Source organism: Elaeis guineensis, chromosome 1 (assembly GCF_000442705.2).
Source record: "Elaeis guineensis isolate ETL-2024a chromosome 1, EG11, whole genome shotgun sequence".
Taxonomy (NCBI): domain Eukaryota; kingdom Viridiplantae; phylum Streptophyta; class Magnoliopsida; order Arecales; family Arecaceae; genus Elaeis; species Elaeis guineensis.
Window position 1 is genome coordinate 19,766,680 of NC_025993.2, and position 14,539 is coordinate 19,781,218.

A 14,539-nucleotide genomic window follows, 5' to 3' on the forward strand; every position below is an offset into this window, starting at 1 on the left:
TTTCGTATCTATGCATTTTACAATCTTCAGGCTCCAAGTATGTAGGCAATGAATTGGATCTGGTCAGGTATCAGACAGGTCAAGAAAAGACCGGAACCCACTCCAACAAGGTCCGTCAGGGAGAGCCGTCCTTTGGTATTAATTATTCTTGTGACGCTTTCGCAGTCGATGTGGCAAATTTCATAGAATACAGTTGATGTTACGAACCTCGGTGGACTACAATTGTAAGCCCATGCACGTTCCTTTATGTTTTAGCGTGGCTTTTTCAAATTAATGACTTATCGTTTAATTATGTAGCGGATGGAGTACCTGCTCATAGGGTTAAGTTTTATAACAGTACTCGCCTAGCAAGACTATCAAAGAAAAACACCAAATACAATATATAATATAATAAAATTTAAGATTAAGGGAGGTATCAGAATTTGGTACAAGCCTGTCTCGATAAGAAAAGGGAGGGCCAAAATCTGAGCACAGCTTGGTTCACTCTAAATCAGCTCAGACCAACCGACGTCTTAGATGGCTATAATGTGTATGTTTATCTACATGGGAGAGAGTGAGGGAGAGGGAAGTATACTGAATTGCACGATAGTTATCGTATCCTTCCTGTCATTTTATGTTATGTTACATTATATTATATTATATTAGTTTATACTATATTAGGTTACGCTATGTTATGTTTGTTATGTTGCATTATATTATTTTATATTACAAAGTTATGTTATGTACTATATTATATTTTGTTATGCTGTTATAATAAATTGTACATAATATAATGTATAGTATAGTATATTGTAGTTACGTATATTAGATTAAATTTTATCCATCTTGTATATATTAGATAAAACTTTGTCGAGCAAGGCCAGGTTAAATTTGATGAGCCCAAGCCCAATCCAATTACTAATCAAGCCTAACTTTTTCAGCCCGTCGGTCTGTTAAGCTGATTCCCTTTACCCAAGCTGGCCACGATCAGGCGGGCGGGTCTATTTTTGGGGCAACTCTTGGCATGACAAATTTTTTCTGATTACCTTAAATTTTCGTGGCTCCCTTCGAATTGGCATCGTGAAGTATGCCACTAAACAAAGATAACTGATAGGTGCAAGGCAACTAGTGACCTTTTTGGGTGATTTTTCAAAGTTTTCGCACCATTTGCCTTTTGATACTCATCAGCATGTCCATTACATTTAATAGGTTATTCTTACCATTGAGTTGCTCTCCTATTAAATTTTCTTGCTCCTCTTTGGTCTTCCTTAAGCTTTATTTATTGGGCATCTGTTGCGTCCTTTTATCTAATATTGCAAACCAATCAAAGATTTTTGATTTTGTGGGCAACTGTTGCCACTACTAATGGAGGGAAGTTTGTCATGTTTCTAAGACTGCTTGTATGTATTGCTCCAAATTGAGGTTATACTTTTATCTCATCAACAAGACTTTCTCGTGACCTAGGTGCAGAGGTTACGGTAAATTTTATAATTATCAAATCAATATATATCTATACCCTGTGTACATGCACCGCCATTTCACCTGATGGTTGACATACCAACCTCACCCCACAGTTGCTAAAACATGTTTGGATGGTAAAATATGTTTTGATGGAGCCCAACTGTGCATTGAAAATTAATAAGCAACCACAAGATTGACTTGCATGTTTTTGGGCATTAACTCTGATTTATTCAACTTTACCTAAACTCCCGATAGATGTTACTGTAATACTAGTACAAACTCCCACAGTGGATAACTGAACGAAGAATACGTTATGAGCACATTTGTCTCTGATAACCGTGATTAAAACTCCATGCCATGGGAATTTCTACAGGATAGAACAGCTACTTTTGCTTTTTGCAAGGCCAAAAATAAATAAATGATTCAAGAAGATCATCAAACTCGATATAGATTAACATATGGAGGTCTAAAGCTAAATACTAAAATATAATTTTTTTTTTCTATTAAAATTTATACAAATTTTTTATTAAAATTTTATTTATCTAGCTTTTTGAGATATAAAGTTTTTAATTAAATTTTTATAACCAAATTTTTCTTACATCTCTTTTTCAATTGATGATATAGTCAATCTATTTAATCTTTCTTGAGACATTATTGATCTTAATTGATATTATAGGTAATCGTACGTATCATGACAAAGGCTTTACTAAGAATATTTGTAATTTTATGTTAGTCATCCTATCTGAGGTTGAGACGAAGAAAAATGTGAAAAATAAAATCACTTTTACCTACATTCTACATAAGTTAATATAAAATAAATCTTCAATTTAAAAAATTATATCTTTTTTCCTCTGGAGTACAATGATAAGTTATAGTACAAAAATCTCCCTCCCCCGAAGAAAATCAAGAATTAATTTTTTTCTAAAAGTTACTGCAGATATCTAAAAAGTCACGAGATTCAATATGGACCATAGAGGTCATGGCAGAAAGGATCATCAAACTTGATATAGATCACTTTGGCTACGAGTATTCATAAAAAAATCACTAGATTCGATGTCGACCACTTTGACTATTGCGAGTAGTCCTGGATAGGATCTAAGAGCAAGATCTATCTGCATCAAGAAGTCTAATTGCATGCCAAATTTTAGAAGATATAATTTGGTCATATAACGTTGAATTGAGATGATCTATTTTTTAAAATCTGGTAGCTTTTCGAGATCTATAATCTTGGGCCAATCCTCTGAAAGGTTAAATTGGATCAAAATTCTATTTTTTGAGCCCTCAAATGGGCTAGTCAAACCACTTTTCATTTTTTAAAAAATAAATTGTCGTGATGTCTTTTAATCTATGAAGAATTAGATAAAGTGATAAAAGAAAAAATTAATGTAGAAGCTAAGATATTCCTCTTGTAGGATTTTAGTAATTTCTATAATTATTTATATTAATCATACTTTTTTTAGACCTAGTTCTATTTGAACTATAGATATCTAATTAGGGATGGCAAAATCGACCCGACCCGATAGGTATGCACTCTACCTAAATCCGATTAAACTCGAAAAATAAGGTTTGACTGAGTTTGGGTTCGGATTTGGGTAAAACCCGAAAACTGTAGCATGGGTATGGATAGAGTATGGGTAGTATTATTTTCTACCTGAATTCGAATCCGAACCTGATCCGAACCTATGGATATGGGTAATACCCGAACCCATACCCAAACGCATATTCGTATATATACATTTATAATTCTGTTTTGGTAATTCTATTTTGATTGATAATATGCATAAAATTATTTTGGTTGTTTAGATGTTCTATGTTGAATTGTAATTCTATTTCTATGTTTGATTTCTATAAATCTGGACTTATAAATTACGTTCTATGTTGAATTGGTAATTCTGTTTTGATTGATAATATGCATAAAATTATTTTGGTTGTTTATTTTTTTAGGTACGGAACAAATATGGGACGGATATGGATTGGGTACGGAAAAATGGATTATCCGTGGATATCTTCGAACCCATTGGGTACGGGGATAGGTATCATTTTTCTTATCCGATCGGATACCGGATAGGATTTGGATATAGGGTATTAAGTTCGAATTTGAAGATCGGTAGTCCATTATCTGATCCAAACCCTACCGATTGCCATCCCTACGTCTAACTCTTTTCCATCTTCAAATATGGTTACTCCAAAGCTATACACATCTAACTCTTTTCCAGCTTTTCCTGTTGGATGGCATGTTGCATCTTCGTTGGTATAGAGAAATTTATGCTTATATGATTACTTATTTTTGGCATATAAGAGTTAAAAAGATTTACTAACATATAAACAAGCAGAGCTCCCCGGTATTTAACATGCTACTCAATGAACTAAATTGATTCCTAGTTTTGTCCAGGCTATAGTGGGGAAACAATCACATACTGAACATCAGCAGATTGTAGGCTTGAACACTTCATATCTCAGTTGGCCCGCAAAGTCATGGGCAAGACCCGTCTCATATGGCCCAACTAGCGATGTTAATTCAGGTTCAAGTATTTAATCAGAACGTAGTTTGTCTAGATGTGGTCAGATCCGACCTGACAAGGCAATTTAAACCTTAACTTAATGTCATGTTTCATCGAGGATAAGCTGGGTTAATTTGGCCCTACTATGTTTCCAATTGATTGGTCCGAATGTGAAGGCGTCTAACGAGTTGGACCATCGCAGTGCCACGCTAACCCAGCCCATGTTTTTTTTGGGCCATGGGTCAATTTATTTTTTACCATTGGGTTCAACTTTGCTATATTGAGGAAAAACCTAGCCCATTTTCAATAGAGGTCCTAAGCTCAGGTTCATAGTTTATAAGCTTAATAGCCTGAACATCACATGGGTGCAAATTTGTTTATACTAAAATATATATGGGAAGAATATGCATGTTGATTTTAGGACAAAGGTAGGGAAAATTAATTTTATATTAGATTGTTCTCATCTTTGTGCATAGCCCTTCTTCTAGTTGACATATCCCATATGTTAGGAAAATTCTATAATACAGGGAGATCAGTCAATTAATTTTTGGTCATCAGATACCAGCAGGGCTGTCGATGGACTGAAGAAATTATAGGGTGGACCGAGTTTCTTGGATTGAAATGGGCCGGCTGTCATGATGTCCATCTAGCAGAAGGAAGGTATGTAATATGCCTTCTCTGTCTCTTTTTCTCTCCCTCTTGTTCATGTGTCTGGTAAAGGAAAGACTAAAGAGGACAAACATAAAAGCAACCAATAGAATCGTATCGAAGCAATAGTGCAAGATCGGAGAGAAGAGAGCAGTCATCCAGTCTTTAGCAGAATGGTTGTGATTGGCGAAACATCTTTAATTTTATCCATAAATGAAATGAAGAAGAAAAATGCCTGTTCTATTTCATGCACGGTTGTCCATGGGCTGGGCTGGCTTGAAATGAAATTGGACATTATGCTGATCCAATCCATTGGCAATCCAGCTTTCTTTCTTTTTGTTATAAAACTAAAAATAGAGCTTAAATTCCTTGCAAAAGGACTATAATAATATATCCCCATTTCCTAGTTAAGCTTCACAGGGACATCCCTGTGGATGACACTCTACTCCCATCTCTTATCTCAAATTCAATCTTTCAATCAAGCTGTGGATTATTTGCTACAAATAAAAGACTCCAGGCAAACAACCGAAGCCCAGTCAATCTTAGCATATATTCTTTGAATCAAGAGCGCTCTCCTCTTCTTTCATCCATCCTTTAGCCCAAATCTGATGCCACGATGCGAAACACCCCGCACCCAATCCACACCGCAACACTACGATCCCAATAATTGACCCTGCAACCAATGCCATCCTGGTGTTTTTTGTAGCTCTTGTGCAGGACTGGTAGTTGAAATGGTCCAAGAATCTCTCAAATTTCTAGAACTCGCATTATAATTGACCCATGCATTGGCTTGCAGCGTGTCCTTCCCTGTGGCTAGTGATGATCGTATTTACATCGATGCCCACATGATCAGCACTTGAATCATTGTATATCAGGTCACTATAGCTATCAAACTCGACAACTATGATCCAATTCTTCATTATTTCAGTATCTGTACCATTAAATAATCCAAGAATCCCACCATATGAATTATGGAAGATATTGGAATGGTAAGTTGAGAGGTAGAAGGCTAGCCCATTGCCACTAATTAAGTTACCATGGCTGTCGATGATTAATGCAAATTTTGTGTTGAAGTGGGCAAGCATACCTAATGCTGAGTCCTAGATAAGCATAGTTCGGAGTATACAATCTTGTAGGTATTTTCTGTTAGAAAATATGCTTTAAGATTGGGTCCACATTAAGCCCACAGCGAGGTCTAAGATGAAAAATGGAGTTTAACGAGCCTAAGAACAGTCCAAACGAAATCCAAATGGAGAAGATACGTACGAAAGAAGGGTGGCACAGTGCACAAAGTGGTGGCGACCGGTGGTGGTGCCGTCGAGCCCGGCTGCGCATGGCAACACGCGACCAGGATGCAAGCGCGTGGCCCAACGCGTGAATGCGTGGGTGCCCATGCACGGAGCGCGGCCCAAGCCCACGCGCACGCATGGTGCGAGGCCCAGCGCATGCGGGCGGGCCCGTCCAGAGTGCGTGGGTGCCCAAGCCAGTGCTCGCACAGTCCACCGTAGACCGCGGGGCACTGGCAGTCCATGGGAGCCGCATGGATCGGAGTCGTGGTCCACGTACGGTTCATGTAGATTTTTGCACGATCGGAGGGCTTAAAACACAACCGATCACGATCAGACGGCTGTGGTTGATTTCGGATTTGATCAGGTGATCAATGGCCCTGTTTTGCACGATCGGATGGCTTTGGTATGGGCCGATCACGATCGGACGGTCACGGATGATTCTAGACTTGATTGGGACTCTGTTTCTTACTGAAATAATATTTTTGTGATTCTGGAGCCCATATAGCTCTGATTGACAAACTGTTTATTGCGTTGGGAAGCTGGTGACGTCTTGGAGGTGCAGAAAGACTTCAACAGAGGTTTCAGAGAGCTTTTATGAGAGTTCTGAAAATTTTTTTTGAGAGACTCTTATACAAAGGTTGAGTGGTGAGTTCCTCTTATATTGATTTTATTTTATTCTCTTATAGTAAAGCTTATATGTCCCGTAAAGGTAGGCTTGAGGTCGATTCACGTATTTGTATTGTGTTTCTTGTTTTATTTTTTCTTTCTTCCTACTTCACCATATGGTACTAGATCTTAGTGGTGTAACAATTGATATCAGAGCAAGATGATGCCAGAGTGTAGGTTGCAGCAGTAGTGATCAAGATAGAAGATGGAGAAGACAAGCACAATTAAGATAGAGATCAACAAATTTAATAGAAAGAGCAATTTCTTCTTATGACAGGTAAGGATAAAAAATGTGCTCATTTAGCAAGGGTTGATCAATACTCTCTTATGCGATGAGAAGCCGACTTCTATAGAGGTGCAGGATTGAAGGAGGCTCCAGATGCAGACGGTGAGTACTATCCGCTTGTACCTAGCGGATGAGGTGGTGATCCATATGCTCGACGAGACTTCTCTGATGATGCTGTGGTCGAAGCTCAAGAAATTGTACATAGCAAAATATCTTACCAATACCTTCTTTCTCTAGAGGCAATTCTATCAGCTGCGGATGACTGAGGGACAGGGCGTGCAAGAGCATCTCAGCCACTTCCAAAAGATCCTCACTGAGCTCCTCAATGTTGGCGAGAAAGTTGAGGAGAAGACTAGGGTGCTGGTCTTGCTAGCATCACTTCTTCCTTCGTATGAGTCCTTAGTGACTGCTCTTCTAGTGGAGAAGAGTACCATCAAGATAGACTAGGTCACCGCAGTGATTCTCCAAAACGAGGTTCTCAGGAGGGAGAACCCATCTTCGAGCTCAGGTGGCGGCAACTCAGCTTTGGTAGTTTCTGGAGGAGAAGGAGGCGGTAGATAGAGCGATAGGAGATCGCAACGAGGGCGGTCCAAGTCCAGAACGAGGAACATGAGCAAGACTAGATATTACCGGTGTGACGAGTTAGGACACCTAGCCAGAGATTACCCTCAACTCAGGGATCAGATGAGGGCTACTGCAGTGATGGCTGGTAGTGACTCAGAGGATGATGTCCTAGAGGTATCTGACGAGGTATCTACTTCTTTCCAGTAGTGGATTTTAGATCTGTATGCACCTATCATGTATGTTGCAGAGAGAAGTAATTTAACTCCCTAGAGAGTAGTAAGGGCATTATTTATCTGTCGAATAGATCGAGCTATGCGATTAGAGGCATCGGGACGGTCAGCTAGAGGACACATGATGGTGCAGTGAGGAGATTGATGGAGATCCAATACATATCTGATTTTAGGTGGAATCTTATCTCTCTAAGCAGACTAGATTCGAGAGGTTATATGATGGTCGTTTGTAGAGAAATTCTGAAGGTGTTGTGCGATGATAGGATTATTTTAGAGGAAAAAAAAAGGATGAGAGGACATTACTACCTAGTGAAGAGTTCAGTGTGAGGTAGAGCTTCAGGAGCTAAAAGGAGTCCAGTGCGAAGTGGAGCTCCGGGTGGAGGTGGATCGGACATTAAACGGGAGACTTGGGAGGACGAGAGGAAATGTCGCAGGGTGAGATTTCTATTGCCGCAAGAGACTTTTCTGAGCAGATCTTTGGTCAAAGTGAACACAGTCCATGACGGAAATGGGATCGAGCGGTCTAGCTCGACTCTCACGTTTGCCCATCCATAAGACAGCAGGTATGCTCTAGGGCGTGGGGGTGAGACGGATCACAAGCTCTCAAAGACAGATGGAGGCCGAATATCTAGTCGAGGTAAAGATTGTTAGAAAATACATCTCAAGATTCGTTCCACATTGAGCCCACAGCGAAGTCCAGGATGAAAAATAGAGTCTAACGAGCCCAAAAACAGTCCAAAAGGAGAAGATACACGCAAAAGAAGGACGGCTCAATACATGAGGTGGTAGCAGCTGGCGGCGGGCCAACGGAGGCCGACGGCGGCACCGTCAGGCCCGACGGAGACAACGATGGCGAGGCCGCACGCGGCAGCACATGACTAGAACGCGAGCACATGGCCTAGTGCACGAACTCGTGGGCACGCAGCCCAGCACGGGCTTGCACACGGGCCAGCCCAGCGCGTGCGGGTGGGCCGGCCCAATGCGCACGGGCACCCAAGCTAGGACTCATGCGGTCCTTCATGGACCACGGGGCGCTGGCGGTCCATGGGAGCTGCGTGGATCGAAGTCACGGTCCACGCACGGTTCAGGTGGATTTTTGCACGATTGGAGGGTCCAGAACATAGTCGATCACGATCGAATGGCTGTGGTTGATTTCGGATTTGATCAGATGATCAGTGGCCCTATTTTGCATGATCAGACGGTTCTGATGCGAGCCGATCACGATCAGACAGCCACGGATGATTCTAGGCTTGATAGGAACTCTGTTTTCTACTGAAACAATATTTTTGTGATTCTGGAGCCTATAAAGCTCCGATTGACGAACCGTTTATTGTATTGGGAAGCTGGTGATATCCTGGAGTATAAAAAAGCTTCAACAGAAATTTTAGAGAGCTTTTGTGAGAATTTTGAGATTTTTTTTTGAGAGACTTTTGTACAAGAGTTGAGTGATGAGTTCTTTTTGTATTGATTTTATTTTATTCTTTCATAATAAAGCTTGCATGCCTCGTAGAAATAGACTTGAGGTCGATCTACGTATTTATATTGTATTTCTTGTTTTATTTTTTTTTTTCATACTATACTGTATGGTATCAGATCCCGATGGTGCAATACTTTCTTGAGTTAAAAGTTGAGTTGGTTCTTGGTATCATTAAAGAAGGCATCACCTCAGTGGATAATCCTTTGAGTGGCCTCATTATTGAAGAGGTTGAAGAAGAGCAGGTTTGCTTGTTTTAGGAGAAGTGCAAGAGGGGCACCATGGGATGGAGATATGGAAAGGGAGATATAGAGTTGCAGAGATCCATGTGCTCCATGCCACTTGGCGGCTGATTCGAAAGGCAAGGGAACTGATGCTTACATGGAGCATTAGCTGAGGAACGGTCACGTCACACGCTGGGCCATATTATAGCATACGGCTTAACAAGTCACGGTTAAAGAAGTCACGATAGCATGTGGCTTAGCAAATGACGTCACCTACTGGTCCACATGAGCTTTTTACCACTTACAGAGGAAGCCTTAAAAACTTGGCCCATATATTCAATAGATGATTGAGGAGGCTTTTGTTGAATTATTTGTGATCATCAGCATAAAAGAGTACTCATATAATTTACAACTAACTAGTGTTATTATATGCTAATCTACTCCATTCCACAACTCTATAATTGCAAGTCCAGTTAATCTAATTCTCTAATACTGCAAGTATATATATTGAGGTTAAAAGGATAGGTTAGAGATGCAGCTTCCTGAGTATGCACAATTTGTAAGACACTAAATTTTCATGCATCAACAAAATGGTCAAATTGCTTGTGATAATGTCAAGTGATAGGCTACCTTAGCTGAGGCTCAGTTATTCCAATTTGTGGCCTTCAACTTGTCCTAGAGTTTGATAACAGTGAAGTGGTGCATTGTTGAGTTAACTGCAAGTGCAGAACATCTCAAAATTGTAAAACTAAAAAGAACAGGGTCTGAGCAGAATCAGGTATCACTTGGTGAGCTAAATTATCTCATAGCTGGATAATCCAAACTCGATAACAAATCATACAAATTAGATATCAGTATAATGGATCATAATTTGCTTTTCTATAAATACACAGAAATCAAAATTATATTATTTGTCTCCTACTTATGCATCAAGAAGGTACAAAAATGGATTGGATCACTTTAGGTAATCCACACCATTGATTATGACCCATGAGATCTTTTCCTTATTCTCTTAGTAAGAATAAAGTGACCATCTAATTACTTTCATTGAGAGAACGAAATGATATATGCATATGATAATCTTTCCTAAACTGACAAAACATATGTTTGTAGTTTGTAGATATTTTCAATTGCATAAAATAATGATAATGGCATGGATCTCAAATTTGGACGGCTCACTTTGATTTTTGGATCACGTAATCTTAATGCAACACCTAACAGCAAATAGTTTAGATCATGGTATAGATTTTAATTCATATGTGCTATCTTGCATTTGGGCAAACTAATCTAATTAATATATCATGCATTTTTCAGCTCTTCTTTCTTATTAAAAATTTTAAAACCATTTTATGTATAAATAGAAAATCATCATAACTTTTTTTTTTTAATTTTTAAGTATTTTTTAATGGCACAAATTGAATAATTATGTAAACCTCTAAATTTGGATGGCCTTTTATTGATTCTTGAACGTTAAAGTTTTAACGTTTAGTATGTAACATACCTCTAGAAACTAAATCTTTGGCCAAAGATTTAGCCAATCAATGATCAATAATAGAATGGATATATGTTAGAAATGTATGCATAGCAAATTTTCAAGGAAAAGAAACATCTATTACATAACCAATTTTTATCATAAACAACATGACTTCAAGTGCGTGACAAAATGCCGATATCCGCAAATAAGTTAGAGAATTCTTTAACATGAATGATTAACTTAACACTATAGAGCTTAGAGCACTTATTGCATGAACCGCCACCATCAATGTTAAAGGTGACTCAAGACAATTAATGTATAGGCATCTTGAGCACTAAATTGGATAGAAAGAAATCACAAAGTTGGAAAAATTGATAGTTAGAAATGTTGATTGCCTTACCACGAGACATGCACATGATAGAATTAAAAAATAATTTCCTCATCATGTTACATGATAAACATATAAGGCTAATTTGCAAGTCCAACTATAACATATCAAACCTGCTAGAAAAAAAAAACTCAATCTTTAAATTTATTTCAATTTCTTACTCAAAATAACTCTTGTGAATATTTGAGTTGGAACTTGAAGAATAGCTACTAACGGAAGGTCCACCAGAGGATGATGACGTGGAGATTAAGTTAGAAATATCCATTGGAGGAAAAAACATTGCTACAGGCATTTTTGGTGGCAGATCAGGTAGTGGAGCATCAAATTTGAGAACATTAATTGCTTGTCTTATTGATGGTCTTAAATTGTGATCTGGATAGACACACCACAACCCTACAATCATAAAGCGCTCCATTTGTTTCTCTTCAAATTCCATCTTTAACCCTTTATCCACTGCTGTTAAACACATGTTTTTTCCATAAAGCTCCCAAATCCACTCTACCAAGTTTATCTTGTTTGGCTTCTCTTTTACATCAATTGGTTTTCTACCACATGCAATTTCTAGTAGAACTACTCCAAAGCTGTAAACATCTGATTCTTTGCTAGCTTTTCCTGCAAAATAGTATGATGCATTTCAATTAGTAAAAATTAGTTTATATTTACCACTGTTAATTTCAAGTTAATTAAAATAATATAGATCCAACTAAACAAGCCAACTATGATCCAAACTGGATATTGTCATGTTCGGGTTCATATTGAGCTAGGCTAGCTTGAGTTTATTCTTGGGCACAATGGTTGATGGGTTAGGTCTCCATGGTTGATATCGGGAATGGGCAATCAAGAGCCTTTTGTGTAGGCTGGACCAATTGACCATTGGGTTAGACAAGCTTGATTTAGCAAATTCCTTAAACTAATTTTTCTGGGCATAAATTTGTGGGGTAGGAATTTATCTTTGCCTAATGAACGTCTGTTACAACATAAAACTTTCAGATGAATTTAACTTCCTATCAAGCAAATAGATGTATTTTTGTTTTCTCCAAATACAATAGGGAAAGAAGATTGATAATATAATTCTCTGTAAATCAGACTATTAGATCCTTTGCAAGCTAAAATCAAGCCTGGCTATTAATAAAATTGGTATAGCAGTGATTGATCTACCTTGTAGTAGAGCTAGCGGATAATGGACCTTACACATGGTAGGCCCAGACCATGGGTTTAGCACTGGCTCAAAGAGACATTATCCTTGGTCCAGGCCCAGCCACGATCAGCAATTCAGCTTTACGAGCACGAATAAAACATCTCTCTCTATAATTTCAATCATAAAAGCATTCATTCAAAGAGCATTCAAAGTATAGCTAGAATTATAATATTACTTACCTGTAGTAGCATATTCAGGTGCGATGTATCCCCTGGTCCCAGCCATAACCGTTGTTTGCATGTTACTTTCATGATCGACAAGCCTTGCTAGCCCAAAGTCCCCAAGCTTAGCATTGAACCCTGAATCCAACATCACGTTGCTTGGCTTGACATCTCTATGGACCACACACTGCTCCCACTCTTCGTGAAGATAGAGTAGTGCCGAGGCCAAGCCGAATGCAATCTTGTACCTCTCTGGCCATGTTAGCAATCTCTCCTCGCTGTATAGATGGTAATCAAGGCTTTTGTTAGGCATGTACTCATAGACAAGTAACAAGTCACCTCTTTCGTGGCAATAGCCAATGAGTTGCACGAGATTGCGATGCCTCAGCCGGCTAATAATCGAGACTTCCGCTATGTACTCCTTCTTCCCTTGCTTAGAATCCCTAGAAATCCTTTTGATTGCCACTTCTTGCTTGGTATCATGCAACACTCCCATGTAAACCTCCCCGAAACCACCTTCCCCAAGCTTTGCCTCCTTAACAAAATTTCTGGTTGCAATCGCGAGTGCACTATAAGAAAATTTCTTGGGGCCGCCACCTCTCTCGAATGCATTATTGATGGACAATTCAAGAGCCATCTCTTCTTCTTCTTCTTCTGCTTCCATTCCTCCCCTGGCCCTCTTATGCCATACTGCAGACCACACCAAACCCAACCCACATAGCAAGATCCCAGTACCAACAGCAAGCCCCACCACTAATCCCATCTTACTCTTCTTCTTGGCTACGGAAGTTTCATTACTCGGACTTGGTCCAGCATTGGGAGCAAGATCTTGAGAACTCAAATTGGAGGAATTGAACTCCCAGGCATAGATGCTATGCAACTCGATAGAAGCCCCGGTGGAGCCTGAGAAACCAATGGTTACATACTCGGGCAAGTAGTCCCTCAAGTCCACAACATCAGACAGGCTCCAATTCATCCGAGGATCTGAAGCATTACTGACGAAGATGCTCAAATTTCGAGTAATAGCATCATAACCAACGGATGCATTGAATTGTACAATCCTTTCGATGCCATTATTCAAGTACAGTTGTTTTTTGGAACGCAGCGATCGAATGTCGATGCCCACATGGATGGTGAATGTATCGTTGAACTCCAGATTCCGGTAGCTATCGAATTCGACGGCCACCACATTATTCTCCGATGTAGCATTAAATAGTCCAAAACCTCCACCGCGTGAATTCGGTGGAGCCTCAAAAGGGAAGGGTGAGAGGAAGAAGGCAAGCCCATCGCCCCCGTTGTCAGTTTCTCCCTTGTCGAAAGCGAAACTGAAATTTGTAGTGAAGTTGGCGAGCATTCCTGAAACTTTGTCCCAAAGAGGCACCCGTTGAGGATATGTTGCGCTTCCAGAGCTATTGCCAATTTGAGAGCCCCACTGGGCCTTGGTGAGTTGGATTGCATTGTTGCCAAAGGTGGCGTCGCCGGAGAAGTTTAAGTTTGGCTCGTCCAGTTGATTGCCAGTGTATTTGAAAGAGAGTGGGTTTACAAGGGGGATCAGGACAGATAACAGCAGAAAGAGGAGATCTAGGATGTGGAGAGATCTAGAGTTGCAGGGAGCCATTGCTTGATCCCCAGCTGCTTTCTTCGGATAGGCAAAGAAATGAACAACATATAGCTTCTTTAAAATGACTTCAGTTGTGAAGAGGTCAAATAAGAGGAGCAGAATTAGCAAGTGGACTGTTTCTTATCCACTGTACTCCGCCGCGTTCTTTGATTTGTGAGGAGTCTAGCAGGGTAGCCAAATTAGATTTCTTGAGTGGTAGGAAGGCAAGGGAGCTGTAACTTCGTCAAGAAATTGTTAGCTGGGAATCAGTCGTTTGGAGAGTTCAACGGTTAGTGGGGAATTAATTAATCGCTTGCTTGCGACTTTGGATTTGTAAGTCGATTGTAGTCTTGCGACGATACAATTTTTCCATTCCACGGCTTAGAAGGATCCGGT

At 39.6% G+C, this 14,539-nt stretch overlaps 1 protein-coding gene across 1 annotated transcript; it reads right to left on the bottom strand.

The window, feature by feature from the left end:
• Positions 1 to 10,990: 10,990 nt before the first annotated feature.
• Positions 10,991 to 14,247, bottom strand: LOC105032675 (L-type lectin-domain containing receptor kinase IX.1). The gene is made up of 2 exons (XM_010907185.4): positions 12,562 to 14,247; positions 10,991 to 11,796 (listed from the first exon to the last, which is right to left on the bottom strand). The coding sequence occupies exons 1-2, from the start codon at positions 14,159 to 14,161 to the stop codon at positions 11,342 to 11,344; spliced, it is 2,055 nt and encodes a 684-aa protein (XP_010905487.1). The 5' UTR covers positions 14,162 to 14,247; the 3' UTR covers positions 10,991 to 11,341.
• Between the last annotated feature and the right edge of the window lie 292 nt (positions 14,248 to 14,539).